The sequence below is a fragment of the Paroedura picta genome, chromosome 5 (assembly GCF_049243985.1).
Source record: "Paroedura picta isolate Pp20150507F chromosome 5, Ppicta_v3.0, whole genome shotgun sequence".
In the NCBI taxonomy this organism is placed as follows: Eukaryota; Metazoa; Chordata; class Lepidosauria; order Squamata; family Gekkonidae; genus Paroedura; species Paroedura picta.
Window position 1 is genome coordinate 8,751,546 of NC_135373.1, and position 13,749 is coordinate 8,765,294.

Genomic DNA, 13,749 nt, shown 5'->3' on the forward strand with positions numbered 1-13,749 from the left:
CCCAGTTCAAATCGCTTATCAGCCATGGAAGGTTACTTGGTAGCCTTAGGCCAGCTGGACTCAATCACAGTATAATCCACCTCGTAGGATTGTTTGAAGGCTAAAATGGAAGAGAAGGAATGATATAATGTGTGCTGGATCCCCATGGGGGGAAAATGGCTGTAGGAATGAAGTTGTTTCTTAAATAAAACTTGTGATCCTAAGGATTTGGGTTGGTTTATTTGGGGGGGGTTCCCCCACCAAGTCCCAGCTGACCTGTGGTCCCCCTCTAGGGCAGCCTTTTTCAATTTTTTCACCACCAAGAAACCTCTCAAACTTCCTTCAGGCTTCGAGAAATTCCAGGAGTGGCCCAATGGTGCGGAATATAGTTGGGAAGCAGAGCTGAGGACACGCCCACCTGGGGTCCCTCCCCTTCCCACCCTCTCCAGGCTTATCAATGGCCATTTGGGGAAGTCGGGGAAGGTCAGCATGACCATATTTGGTCATGTAACCCAGAAAATATTAACACATTTTAAAAATACATAAATAATCCATTCCTACCTACCCAGGAAACCCATGCAGGGATGTCAAGAAACCCCAGTTTCACAAAACCCTGGTTGAGAGAACCTGCATTAGGGTTTTCAGGGAAAGAGAGCTCAACATGGGGTTGACCATTGCCTGTTCTGTGGTATTTCTCAGTGATTTGCCTTGCAAATACTAACCAGGACTTACCCTGCTTAGCTTCCAAGAGCTGATAAGATTGGACTATCCGGTCCAGGGAACTGTTAGGGATGCCAGGCTCCAGGTGGGACCTGGGGATCCTCCCGTTTTGCGGCTCATCACTGGAGAACATGGGTGCCTCAGAGGGTGGACTCCACCTTGATACACCATTTTTCCCTCTCTTGTTGTAACTCAGTAGCCCACATTTACATTTTTATGTACACAATATTGGAGAAATATTGTTTTATTCGTATTTGTACCACGTTGTTTTAATTGTGCTTTGTAATGGCCTTTGGCTATATACAATAAATGTTATCGTATCATATCGGGTGGACTCTGAGGTCCCTCCCCACGTCAAATCCTGCCCACTCCTGGCTCCAGCCCCCAATTCTCCAGGTATTTCACAAACCAGAGCTGGCACTTGTAAGGTACGCAAAACAAAATACTTACAACTGCGTGAATGCAATTAAATCTTTAATATATCTAAGAATTAACCTTGCTATGAATCTTTCCCTGCATTTGGACTTCTCCTCATCACAGGGGGGGGGGGGGAGGGGAAAATAATGGTGCCCCTGAAACCAGTCTGTTTGTTAAAATGTTTAAAATGTGAGAGCCAGCGTGATGCAGTGGTTAAGAACAGTGGCTTCTAATCTTGTTTGATACCCCGCGCCTCCACAAGGGTGACCTTGGACTCATCACAGCCCTGATAGTGCTGTTCTCGCAAAGCAGTTCTGCCAAAGCTCTCTTAGCCCCACTTACTTCACAGGGTATGTGTTGTGAGGAAAGGAAGAGAAGGCGATTGTCAGCTGCTTTGAGACTCCTTTCAGCAGTGAAAAGTGAGGTATAAAAGCCAGCTTTTCTTCACTTTCTGTCTTGTTCATACCATCTTTCCTTCCGCCTTATTTCTTTGTTTTTAAGAAGCGGCAGCCACTTGCAATGCAAATCCCATGTCTTCCTTCCCAAGCTCTTCATGAGGTTCCCCTTCCCTGCCCTTCCAACCTGGCTGTGCTTGCATCCTTCATGCCTCCTGTTCTCCTACCCTGGGCCACCTGCACTGATTCACATAAAGCAGACAGCTAGGGTTATCATAGACTCAAAAATGGAACGGTTATTATCTGTAACTGCTCTGTAGGAGCGGTATAAATAAAGCAGTAAGGGGAAGGGGGGGTGGGCAGAGTCCGGGATGACGGAGGCCCTGCTCCTTTCCCAGCTGGGAACCCGGGGCCCGGTGCAGGAGGGGTGTGGAAAATTAGGCTTCTCCGCCTAGGAAAGGAGCAGGGACCCTGCTCCTTCCCCCGCACCGCGGCCGGGGTCCCAGGGGGGAGGGGATGGGGGCGCCGCTGTGCCAGGGGGGGCCCGCCCAGGAACAATGGTAGCGCCCGCTGTATTCAGCATATAGCAGGCTTGATTTCTAGTTACCCATAATAAATGGTAAAAATAATGAAACCTGCAGAGATGGCTAAACTTCTTTGATCAGAGAAAAGACAATATCTACATTTATGGCTGGCTGGAAACCATCGAGTAAGTGATAAGTTCCTAGTTTTACGTATATTTGTCGCAGAGATAATCGGAAGCTTCTTTATTTATTATATTTCCCCCTTTTTATCCTTCTCTTATGTACCTTTCTGGGGAAGGCACTGGCAAACCACCCCGTATTGAGTCTGCCATGAAAACGCTAGAGGGCGTCACCCCAAGGGTCAGACATGACTCGGTGCTTGCACAGGGGATACCTTTACCTTTACCTTTACCTTATGTACCTTTGGCCTTTGGCCTCAAGACCAATCATTTGCCACAGGCATGAAAGAGTAAAAGAGTCTGTTTAACAAGCCAATGATTGAAACAACATACAAGTTATGGACAACGTTCCTTAAGAGGGGTGACACCACCATAAAGACCCTGTCCTCAGTTGCCATCTGCTGCTCCTTTGAAGAAGGGCACCAAGAGTAGGGTTGGGTAGATCTCTATGGAAGAAAATGGCCCCCAGGTACATACATCCCTTGGTCTGTGGTAAAAGGTAAAGGTAAAGGTATCCCCTGTGCAAGCACCGAGTCATGTCTGACCCTTGGGGTGACGCCCTCCAGCGTTTTCATGGCAGACTCAATACCTTCCCCAGTGCCTTCCCCAGTCATTTGCCAGTGCCTTCCCCAGTCATTACCGTTTACCCCCCAGCAAGCAAGCTGGGTACTCATTTGACCGACCTCGGAAGGATGGAAGGCTGAGTCAACCTTGAGCCGGCTGCTGGGATCGAACTCCCAGCCTCATGGGCAAAGCTTTCAGACGGCTGCCTTACCACTCTGCGCCACAAGAGGCTCTCTTGGTCTGTGGGTCTTTGCCCAATCACAGATGCAATGAATACCAAACAGCGTTGCAGGCTAGGCATTCTTTACTCTCCCACCTCGACTACCACCAATGTGCGGTAGCAAACAAGATACAATCTGAAACATCTGAAGAATAAAACCACCAGCAGCAGGTGCTACGCATGGTGCTCCCAATCATGGATCTGGAAACGGAGTTCAGGCAGGGGACTGCTTTTTCTAAAACAAAAGTTGAAACAAGAGTTTGTCCGTCTTCGTGGAATTGGAGGGCATTTGTTTAAATTAGCCTCCTCGCCCAGTCTTACGGTTCTAGAACAGTTGCATGTGCTTTTTAATCTTCTAACATTTAAGGAACATGCTGGGTCAGGAATTTTATCTGCAGGCCCATTTCATTAGTACAGTTTTCCCAGCTTAGAGAGGGATCTCTTCAGGATAGACTTGTGATCACCTGGGATGCTGTCACCCCATCCTGTGGATTGCTGAGGCAGAGGTGGCCCATGGTGGCCCATGGCCCTCCAGATGTCCATGGACTACAATTCCCATGAGCCCCTGCAAGCACATGCCCTGCACATGTGCTGGCAGGGGCTCATGGGAATTGTAGTCCATGGACATCTGGAGAGCCACAGTTTGGCCCACCCTGGCCTGGGGTGTGTAAATCTGCTTGGTGTAGTGGCCAGGAGTGTGGACTTCTAATCTGGCGAGCTGGGTTTGAATCTGTGCTTCCTCACATGCAACCAACTGGGTGAGCTTGGGCTCGCCACAGCACTGATAAAGCTGTTTTGACCAAGCAGGAATATCAGGGCTCTCTCAGCCTCACCCACCTCACAGGGTGGAGAGGAAAGGGAAGGCGACTGTAAGCCACTTTGAGACTCCTTCGGGTAGAGAAAAGCAGCATATAAGAACCAACTCTTCTTCTTCTTCTTCTTTCTCCCCAACTGCCTGTCCTTTCAGTGAAGCTGAATCCTTTGTTATGTACAGAATCTTAATAACTGTAGATTGTTTATCCTTTGTTTATCCTTGTGCAGTCCCATCTAGCAAATGACTGCACAAAGGATTGAAAACAAAATATAATATTGAAGACAGGGTAAGAAGGGTGTCACAGAAGGAAAGGGAGGAAGACGAGCAATTTCCCAATTCCGAATGCAACAGTATCAACATTTTTTTTATTTTACAGGCCTCAAAACACCCAAGAGAGTGGCAATCACATACATGCACACAGAGAGAAGGCCAGCAGTTATAAAGTCTCCTGCAATCAGGTAGGCAGAGTCATTAGATCAGCTGTGATGTTCATTTCATGCCCATAAACAACAGCCAAAAAGATCCGTGCACACATTCAAATGCAGTCATAAGACCCAGCAGAGGAGACAGGCCTAATTCAGACAGGCCAGAGAGGGAGGTGCTCAAATGTTGAGGAAGTGGAACAGCATGTGTATCAGAGGACTGTGGGCAATGGATCCAACTCTGAATATTCTTATGCATGCAAAATTCCCCGCAACTAGATAACTAGCACTAAGCTCCGGCTTAATTTCTTGTGCTAGTTTTCTACTGGCAGGGAGTTTTTAAAAATGAGGAAGTCTCCTTTCTCCTCTGCCTGCAGTGTGGAATGGTACCATTTCTGGTCATTGCCCTCAGCTTCATTGTCCCACAGGTGTGAAATCTGGCCCCTTCTATTACAAATGTAAGCAAGGGTTTCAGTCTATGGCAGGGTGGCCAAACCGTGACTGTTTGGATTTCCATGGACTACAATTTCCATGAGCCCCAGGGGCTCATGGGAATTGTAGTCCATGGACATCCCGACAGTCATGGTTTGACCACCTCAGGTGTACAGGGAAAGGAGGATGAGGGAAAGAAGTGTACTACCTCTGATAACTGTCCCCCTTCAGTTAGGGTTTTGTGCCCTTTACCCTGTGACTGCTCCCCAGCCCTTTCCCAATCTTTGCCCGTCAGAATGCTCTCATGCTGCCCAACACCATGTCGTTTTGACAGCCGCCCTGTACGCTCATCTTTACATCTGAGATCGAAGATCGGCTTAAGCTGTCCTGGTCTGCTAAGCTGATGCGATGGACCGGCATGAAGTAGTGGGCCAACAGATTCACGAAACCTGTGGAGAAAAGCCAGGAGAAAGGGCTAAAAGTGTTAGCCAGGACGTTAAAAGCAAAATCTCACGTCTGGACTGTCTGGATCAGGGGTAATCAAACTGCGGCCCTCCAGATGTCCATGGACTACAATTCCCAGGAGCCCTTGCCAGCATTCGCCAGCGAATGCTGGCAAGGGCTCCTGGGAATTGTAGTCCATGGACATCTGGAGGGCCGCAGTTTGACTACCCCTGGTCTGGATGTTTATTTCTTTAAGCCTGGCCTGACGGAAGACTTGTTACCCAAATTGCTTGGACACGTGTCCTAAAAACATGTATCTTTGAGCTTGTGGGGAATATTAGCTCAAATGCTGCGAGAGGGGGGTAACTTAGCGTTATCGGATCGTTACCTTTGTATACGAGGGTTATTCCACCTGTAGGAACTCAAGGCAAACACAGATTTAAATGGTAAAATGTTAATATAAGCTTTTATTGAAAGGAAAATAACAAAAAGACACACTAATAGCTAACACACATACAAGCAGTCATATAGAGAAGGGGGAGGAAGAGTGGAAGGCTTGATAGTTACCTGTCCGAGGAGTGGTGGGTCAGAGGAAGAAGCACGAACCAGCGTGGGAGGTCCCGGGTTGGAAGACACTCAGAGTGGCTGTGTGAAGCCACAGTTTTTATAGGATTTTGGGAAGGGGGCTACGTGACAAGGCTCAGGTAAGCATGTGCTGGAAGTTTCCAGGGTCCCCGGAGATTAGGACAATACCTGGCCAAGTGGGGGTGATGGCTGTAAATGGTTTTTGATAAAGGTATTAATGGCTCTGAGGAAGAGAGCCATCAGGTCTAGCTGGCAGGGTGTGGGGTGGAAATACCCCCCTGGCAGAGGGGCCAAGTGTGAAAAATGTTGCAAGACAAAGGATTTTCCTAGGAGCCCTTAGGCAAACAGGAGGAAGCCAGTCCACTCACTTAGAAATACAATGGGGGGGGGGGGTCGAGAGTAGGGCATGGAGGCACCTGGATTTCCAAACCTGAGGCAGAGAGCAAGATTTCTAAGATGGAGTCTGGCCTGGCTTGGCTGACCCTAGCAGTGTCATGGCTTTAGCTTAAGCCTAGACTATTGTGGGGTGCCATTGGTTATAGAAGACAGTGTGCCAAGGCATAAGGCAGGGATCCTGCCATGCGTAACAGACTCTTCCGGGGGAGTTTAGAGCTCGGCAGGACCTGGGGCAGTTCCACAGAGCCCGCAAGGGGAGGCTGTTCTGCCAGGCCTGTGGCTGAGGCCGGAGACAACACGAACGAACAGATGAACAAACTCTTCCATCCATTTCCCATCTCTCCCTCCAGCAGCACCATTGCTGCTGCTGCCCATTTACTAAGGGCCCAGGTAGGGATAGTGAAAGGAGCCATCTTAAGATTTCGTTATGCCTGACAAGCAACTGTCCCCATCATCCTTCTCACCTGATATAGCAAAGATTGGTCCAAGGCACCAGGCCAAGTAGAAAGTCGGCTGGTAGGTGACACGAGCTGTGTTGGTGATTCCTCGCTTGGTGACAAAGACGGTGTATATCATTGTGGCAAGCATCGTCAAGAAACCTGGTGAAGATACCACCCTTGGTCAAATGCTAGGTTTAGAATGGCAGAAGAGATCGATGGATCCTGTATTTACTACTCCCCCCTCCCCAACCCCCAGTTATTTCCAAACAAAATCAGGGGGTGGGGGGGATGGACTCTTCCAGACGCTCAACAAGGTTGCCCAACAAGATAACAACCAAGTTCACCTGAAATATAATTCAGCCAAGCTTCTGGGTCATTCCCTGCACATCCTTAGTTCTGCCTTTCTCCATTTTTATTTTACCGTTGAGAAACCCCTGAAACGTTCTTCAGCCGTTGAGAAACCCCAGAATTGGCACGATGGTGCGGAATAGGTTTGGGAAGGACACCCACCCTTTCCCAGTCCCACCCCCTCCAGGCCCCTCATTGGCCATTTTGGGAGGGGAGGAGCATGTCGACATGACCATATATGATCACATCACCCAGTAAGTGTTAAACAAATTTAAAATGCAGATATAAAATAAATCCCGCTCATTCCGGAAACCCTTTGAGGGACATCAAGAAACCCCCGGGTTTCACAAACCCATGGTTGAGAAAGCCTGCCTTAGCCACTAACCAGGCCATGACAGCTATGCTCCAGGGTTGCAAGTTCTAACGTGTTGACCTGATGATTCAGGTGCCCTGTGCATGAAGAAGATGTGAGCATGAATGCTGTGGCCCCGTCATCCACACAGCTGCCCAGTTGTCTGCACAGTGCAAATGTGTGGAAGAAGTGTCTGCAAGTATCCCTCCTACTCCATGGTCTTCCTGACCTTATTGTTGTTCATAGGAAAGGGGAGTGTGCATGGCCACTCCCTCAGCATTGGACATACCAGAAGATGGCTTATGATTTTACCAAGGCCAACTATCCCTCCCAAGGGCAGAAAGTCAATACTTGGAGGGGTGTTCTGCACAGGGCTAGAGACCTCTGGCTTTATACTCCGGGTCCGCAGGGGATGAAAGAAAATCTGAGAAGGGGGGGACAAGGAAATGATAGCTAAGCTTATTAACAACACTGCAACTGCCTATCACCTTTCTGATGGACACCACAAGACGCACCTCCTATCAAAATGTAGTGGGGAGATTTTAAAGTACAGCTGGATCAATCTATCGCGGAATAGTTGATGCTTGTGATGGTGTGGAATATTAACATTCGAGATGATCTGACACTTTATTATTATTAATACTTATTAAAATATTATTATGGGATTTTTAGGCCACCCCTCTCCAAACATTGCCTCAGGGAGGCTTATATCAGGGTATGAAACATGTCAAATAAGGATACAAGTGAAACAAGATGGAGGATAAATGCTAAACTTCTTACTGACCGTTTATGCACTGAGGGTTTCATGGCGGGCTGCAGGCTGGAGTTTTAGTCATGGCAGGTTGCCCCACCTCTTCCTGCACTCACATGGGGAAGCATTTGGCCTGGTGTACCTCATCCACCCCCAATTTGTGTTCCTGCATGGAAGCTGGGGAAATGAAGTTCCCAGTGCATAAACGGTCACTGTAATCCAGGCTTTCTCAACCAGGGTTTTTCTGGAAGGGTTTCCTGAATGATGGAAATTAACTACTTTTTAAAAAAGAATTGTTAAACATTTATCAGGTGATATGGCCATATATGGTCATGTTGACTCCCCTCCCAAAATGGCCAGCAATGGGCCTGGAGGGGGTGGTAAGGGGAGGAGCCCAAGGTGGGCATGTCCACAGCTGTGCTTCCCAACCCTATTCTGCATGATCACACCACTTCTGGGGTTTCTCAAAGCCTGAAGAGCATTTCATGGGTTTCTCCATGGGAAAAATGTTGAGAAAGGCTGCTATAATTGCTCCATCCCATAAACTGCCTAAAAAGCCAGGCATACAGACCGACTGCATGGACTGGCTCAAGATGGGGGACTTGCAAGTGGGCAGTAACGGTTACTAATGAACCCCAGATGCGGGATAGGCAGAGGGCCCATTTAGATGTTAGAGGTGCGACCCGGGGACACAACCAAATGCTCGGTCTTGCAGGTCCTCTGGAACTTTGGAAGCTCTGTGAGGGCCTGCATTTCTGCCAGCCTGGAGCCAGGGCCAAATAAAGCCAGGGCCAAATAAAGGCTCTGGCCACAACCAGGCGCACCTCTTTAGGGCCGTTTGCTGAACGAAGCCCTCTTTGACCGTTTATGCACTGGAGGTTTCATGCCAGGCTGCAGGCAGGGGTTTTAGTCATGGCAGGTTGCCCCACCTCTTCCTGCACCCACATGGGGGAGCATTTGGCCTGGTGCGCCTCATCCGCACCCGATTTGTGCTCCTGCACGGGAGCTGGGGCAGTGAAATTCCCAGTGCATAATCGGTCTTTGTGAGGCAGATGTGGAGGTCGTCCCTCAGGTACGCCAGTTCCAGACTGCGTAAGGCCTTGAAGGTTATAACCGACCCCTTAAACTTTATATTTATTATATAGTCTGTACATTTATTGATAAATTCTATTCTAATTAATATTGTATATTCCAGCAGAGAACATGATTAAAGCGAGTGACAGCGATACTCCTAAAAGAGGCTTCCTAGGGGGTGGATTCCTAGAACAGTTCTCGACTTTTGGGTAAAATCAGCACTCCTACCTGTAGCGAAGCTGCCCGTGGCAGAACACAAGAACCGGGGTAGCGGATAGCTGGGCAAGTAGCGGTAAGTGAAGAGCATGTACGAGGTGCAGAAGAAGCTGCAGAATAGGGCAAGGACGAAGAGGAATCGGATGATCTGAAAGTATGCTGCGGTGGGAGAAGGGAAGAAAGGTTAGAAGCATGGGGGACGGGTGGGAAAGCCATGCTGCACACATGGGTTGCCAGTCTCCTGGTGGGGCCTGGAGTCTCCAGATGACAGAGACCAGTTCCTCTTGTGGAAATATAGGCAATGGAAAGTGGAGAGCAGAAGACATGAAGCAAACTGAATACTTTAAAAGCTAATACATTTTGAAATAATATTTATTTATGACGTTCCATTGTTATCACTCGGGAGATTTATAATACTAGCAAGAAAGCTCATTGCAACCAGGAATGCAATGGGCGCTAGGACCCAGGGGACGCCAGCAGGCGCTTTCCTGCTGGTTGGTCATCCTTTCACTTCTGCCTCTGGCGGAAAAGGCAGTTTTGGAGGGTGAATTCTATCGTCACGTCCCTTCTGAACTCCCTCCCTTTCTCCAGGAATTTTCCAACACAGAGTTGGCAACCCTGCCATGTTTGCGCATGCAAGTGTGTTTGTGCATGGATGCGCATGTATGTGCATGCGTGCACAACCACATTCTTCACATTAATATTACTGAGAGTCAGTGTGGTTCGGTGGTCAAGGAGCAGCAGACTCTAGTTTGAGCACCAGATTCCCCACTCCTCCATATGTAGCCAACTTTGAGCTGTTCTCACAGAGCAGTTCTCTTAGAGCTCCCTCAGCTCCACCAACCTTTTGTGGGGAGAAGGAAGGGAAAGGTGTTTGTCAGCCGCTTTGGGTAGTGTAACATTGGGTAAGAAAACCCAGATCTTATCATAGAATCATAGAATCATAGAATCATAGAGTTGGAAGGGGCCATACAGGCCATCTAGTCCAACCCCCTGCTCAACGCAGGATCAGCCCTAAGCATCCTAAAGCATCCAAGAAAAGTGTGTATCCAACCTTTGCTTGAAGACTGCCAGTGAGGGGGAGCTCACCACCTCCTTAGGCAGCCTATTCCACTGCTGAACTACTCTGACTGTGAAAAACTTTTTCCTGATATCTAGCCTATATCGTTGTACTTGAAGTTTAAACCCATTACTGCGTGTCCTCTCCTCTGCAGCCAGCAGAAACAGCATCCTGCCCTCCTCCAAGTGACAACCTTTCAAATACTTAAAGAGAGCTATCATGTCCCCTCTCAACCTCCTTTTCTCCAGGCTGAACATTCCCAAGTCCCTCAACCTATCTTCATAGGGCTTGGTCCCTTGGCCCCAGATCATCTTCGTCACTCTCCTCTGTACCCTTTCAATTTTATCTACGTCCTTCTTGAAGTGAGGCCTCCAGAACTGCACACAGTACTCCAGGTGTGGTCTGACCAGTGCCGTATACAATGGGACTATGACATCTTGTGATTTTGATGTGATGCCTCTGTTGATACAGCCCAAAATGGCATTTGCCTTTTTTACCGCTGCATCACACTGCCTGCTCATGTTTAGTTTACAATCCACAAGTACCCCAAGGTCTCGTTCACACACAGTGCTACCTAGAAGCGTATCCCCCATCCAGTAGGCATGCTTTTCATTTTTCTGACCCAGATGCAGAACTTTACACTTATCTTTATTAAATTGCATCTTGTTCTCATTTGCCCATTTTCCATTCTTCGTCTCCAGGCTTACGTTTCTCGACATGGACAGGAAGCACAGTTGCTAGGCCCAGCTTGAGTTATAAGCAGCGGTACTGCGATGCCTCTGTCTGGTTCATATCATTCCCTTTCTAGTACAAATTGTTACTTGCAAAAAACCCTTAGCCTGAATTACCTTTGGCTACATAGATGGATTACTTCATGTTCTAATACAGGGATTTCACTTACGGGACAATGTTTGCCGGTGAGGATTTGCAAGAGATAATTGTTAAAAGGGGTCCTCTCTCCAAGAACCTGTGTTTGCTTCACAATTACCTTTTCATCACCCGGAACAGCACGCAAGGCTGCCACTGGGTGTTTGGCCCGGGGCAGGTTGCCCTGCCTTTTCCCGGGTTATTATGGGGGAGCATTTTCCCTGCTGCACCTGGTCCACCCTGGATTTTAGCCTCCAGACGGTGCAGCTGGGGTGGTGATGTTCCGCTATGTGGTGGAACATCACCACCTTTTTGCCCTTTCTTTTTGCCCTTTCCGGGATGCTGTACTTGGCTATGGGTGGGGAGGAGTCAGGCTAGGACAGCCCACCTTTTCCCTGTCAGATGGCCCTGGCATGACATAGGCCCCGATGATGCCCACGGCAAGGAAGGGAATGCGGAAGAAGTGTTGCCTTGCCACAGGCCAACTGAGGACCTGAGTTGTGTCAGGCCCAGGACTGTCCCAGGCCAACGTCATCTGGAAGCAGGCATTAGCCAACAATGACATACCTTGGACTCAACAAGGACATAGGCTTTTTATCTCACTATGCATGCTAACCTTGTTTAACTCGTATATCCACATTCCTTACAATCTTCTCTTCTTTTTAATTAATTTAATTTATTTTATTTGGGACAATGTAACTCTAAGGTGATGTTAGTAATACGTCATGTAATTTTTAATTTAACCCTCTGGTCTCAGGACAAGATAGTTGCCAGCATAGCTTTCCACTTGCAGGAATGTTTTCACACTTGGGTGGAGACAGATGGGGCCAGCAACAAATGGTTAAGTGACAGCCGTTAGCCACTAACATGCACAGTTTTATTTCTCCTACGTTTTTGTGAACTACAATGGAATTCGAGGGGACTGATTGGCTATTTTAGCAAAGAATTATCCTATGACTGAATTTGGATGTTGTGACATGGTTTATTAATTTAACATAATTAACTTTTTGCTTTATATTTCCACTGTTATGATGGTGGTTCATAGTCTGAGGAAGAGTGCTTGCACTCGAAAGCTCATGACTTGAATAAAACTTTGTTGGTCTTAAAGGTGCTACTGGACTCTAATTCTGTTGTGCTTTACTTTGAGTCCAACTACTGGTCTATCCCGGGTGTAAACTGCATGGAGCTTTTATTCCAATCCCAGTTCGATTCAGTCCCTGCCGTCTACACGGAATGCAATTTCCGTTTTGATTTGGGGCGATTTTAATTTTCCTTCTGCAGCAAGAAGGATTGATCCGGAGTGACCCTACCTTTATTGTGCGATATCTTAGAGTGCTTTTAACCCGCAATATTTCAAGATTCGGATTACTTCCGTGGTAGAGACACTCTGATTGGACAAAGGTGGCCATGTGACAAGCTTACCTTAAAGGAGAAGTCCTTAATTTCTCTCAACTTCTGTCAGTCTTGGAGTTTTCCCTCCCTCCTCTGCCTTCTTCGATTCTCTCCCCTCCCCTCCAAGAAAAGAAAGAGGCTCCCTGCTTGGCTCCTCTCCCCCCCCCCCCGCCTTCAAGAAAAGAAAGAGCCTTGGCTCCCCCCCCTTCTGAACTACCCTAACCATATGCAGAACACTTTCCTGTTTCAATGGGGGGGGGGGGGGAGAAGAAGACCCGAGTTCAAATAGATCTGAATTCAATAAGATTGACAATGGAATAAACAAAGTAAGTGCAGACTCTGCCCTGGTTAACATAGTCTATCCTGGCAAAGACTTTCCAGGGTTCTTGGATTCTGTTTTGGATTGTTTTTAACAAGAGATGCCTGTGATTGAACTTGGGACCTCCTGCATGGAAAGCAGATGATCTATGATTGAGTCACAGCCCTTCCCCCTAACAAGGCCACATGAAGATGCCTACTACCCAGTCAGACAGTGGACTATGAAGAACATTATTGTCTTCCCTAGCTTCTCTGGGGTCCCGTGAGGCCTTTTACGTTCCCAACCATCTGATCCTTCTCACTGGTGATGCCGGGGATCGAACCTGGGAGCTTCTGCAAGCAAAGCAGGAGTTCTATCATCGAGATATTAAGGCCAAGGAGCAGAACAAGTCTTGGGCCTTCTTCTCACCTATTTTGGCAATGATACTGTTGCACACCATCTTTGTGCAGATTTTCCAGATGCCGCTGTGGTACATCTGTTTGGCGGACTCAATGCGGAGCCACTGGTGGCTTGTGACAACCAGGATCAGGATGAAAAGTGTGAAGATCGTGCATCCTGCAGCCAGCAGTTGGTGCCATCCCATGTCTCATAGGAGCTCCCCTAAACGAAGCCAAGTTAAAACAAAGGTATACACTCTTGGAACACTTAGTTTTCTCAAATTGAGTTCTATTATCTAGCTCAGAAGGGAACCCTGATGCTCTTGGAGCATGCTGTTCGGATCTCTTCATCTAAGGTCGCCACTCTACATGAGACCTGAAGATCTTCTGGAGCTGCAACCGATCTCCACATGACGGAGATCAGTTCTCCAGGAGAAAATGGCTGATTCAGAGGGTGGCGTT

The 13,749-nt window shown here is 47.9% G+C and overlaps 1 protein-coding gene across 2 annotated transcripts in view; it reads right to left on the reverse strand.

Moving 5' to 3' along the window:
- Window positions 1–4,191: 4,191 nt before the first annotated feature.
- LOC143838930 (uncharacterized) overlaps window positions 4,192–13,749 on the reverse strand; it is a 67,965-nt gene continuing 58,407 nt past the window's right edge. For both annotated transcript variants that reach the window (XM_077340822.1, XM_077340821.1), the window contains exons 2-5: window positions 13,319–13,510; window positions 9,285–9,431; window positions 6,556–6,690; window positions 4,192–5,115 (exon numbers count right to left, since the gene is read on the reverse strand). In XM_077340822.1, coding sequence (XP_077196937.1) covers window positions 4,958–5,115; window positions 6,556–6,690; window positions 9,285–9,431; window positions 13,319–13,493 — 615 coding nt within the window. In that variant the 5' untranslated portion in view covers window positions 13,494–13,510 and the 3' untranslated portion in view covers window positions 4,192–4,957. The remainder of the gene's footprint in view (window positions 5,116–6,555; window positions 6,691–9,284; window positions 9,432–13,318; window positions 13,511–13,749) is intronic.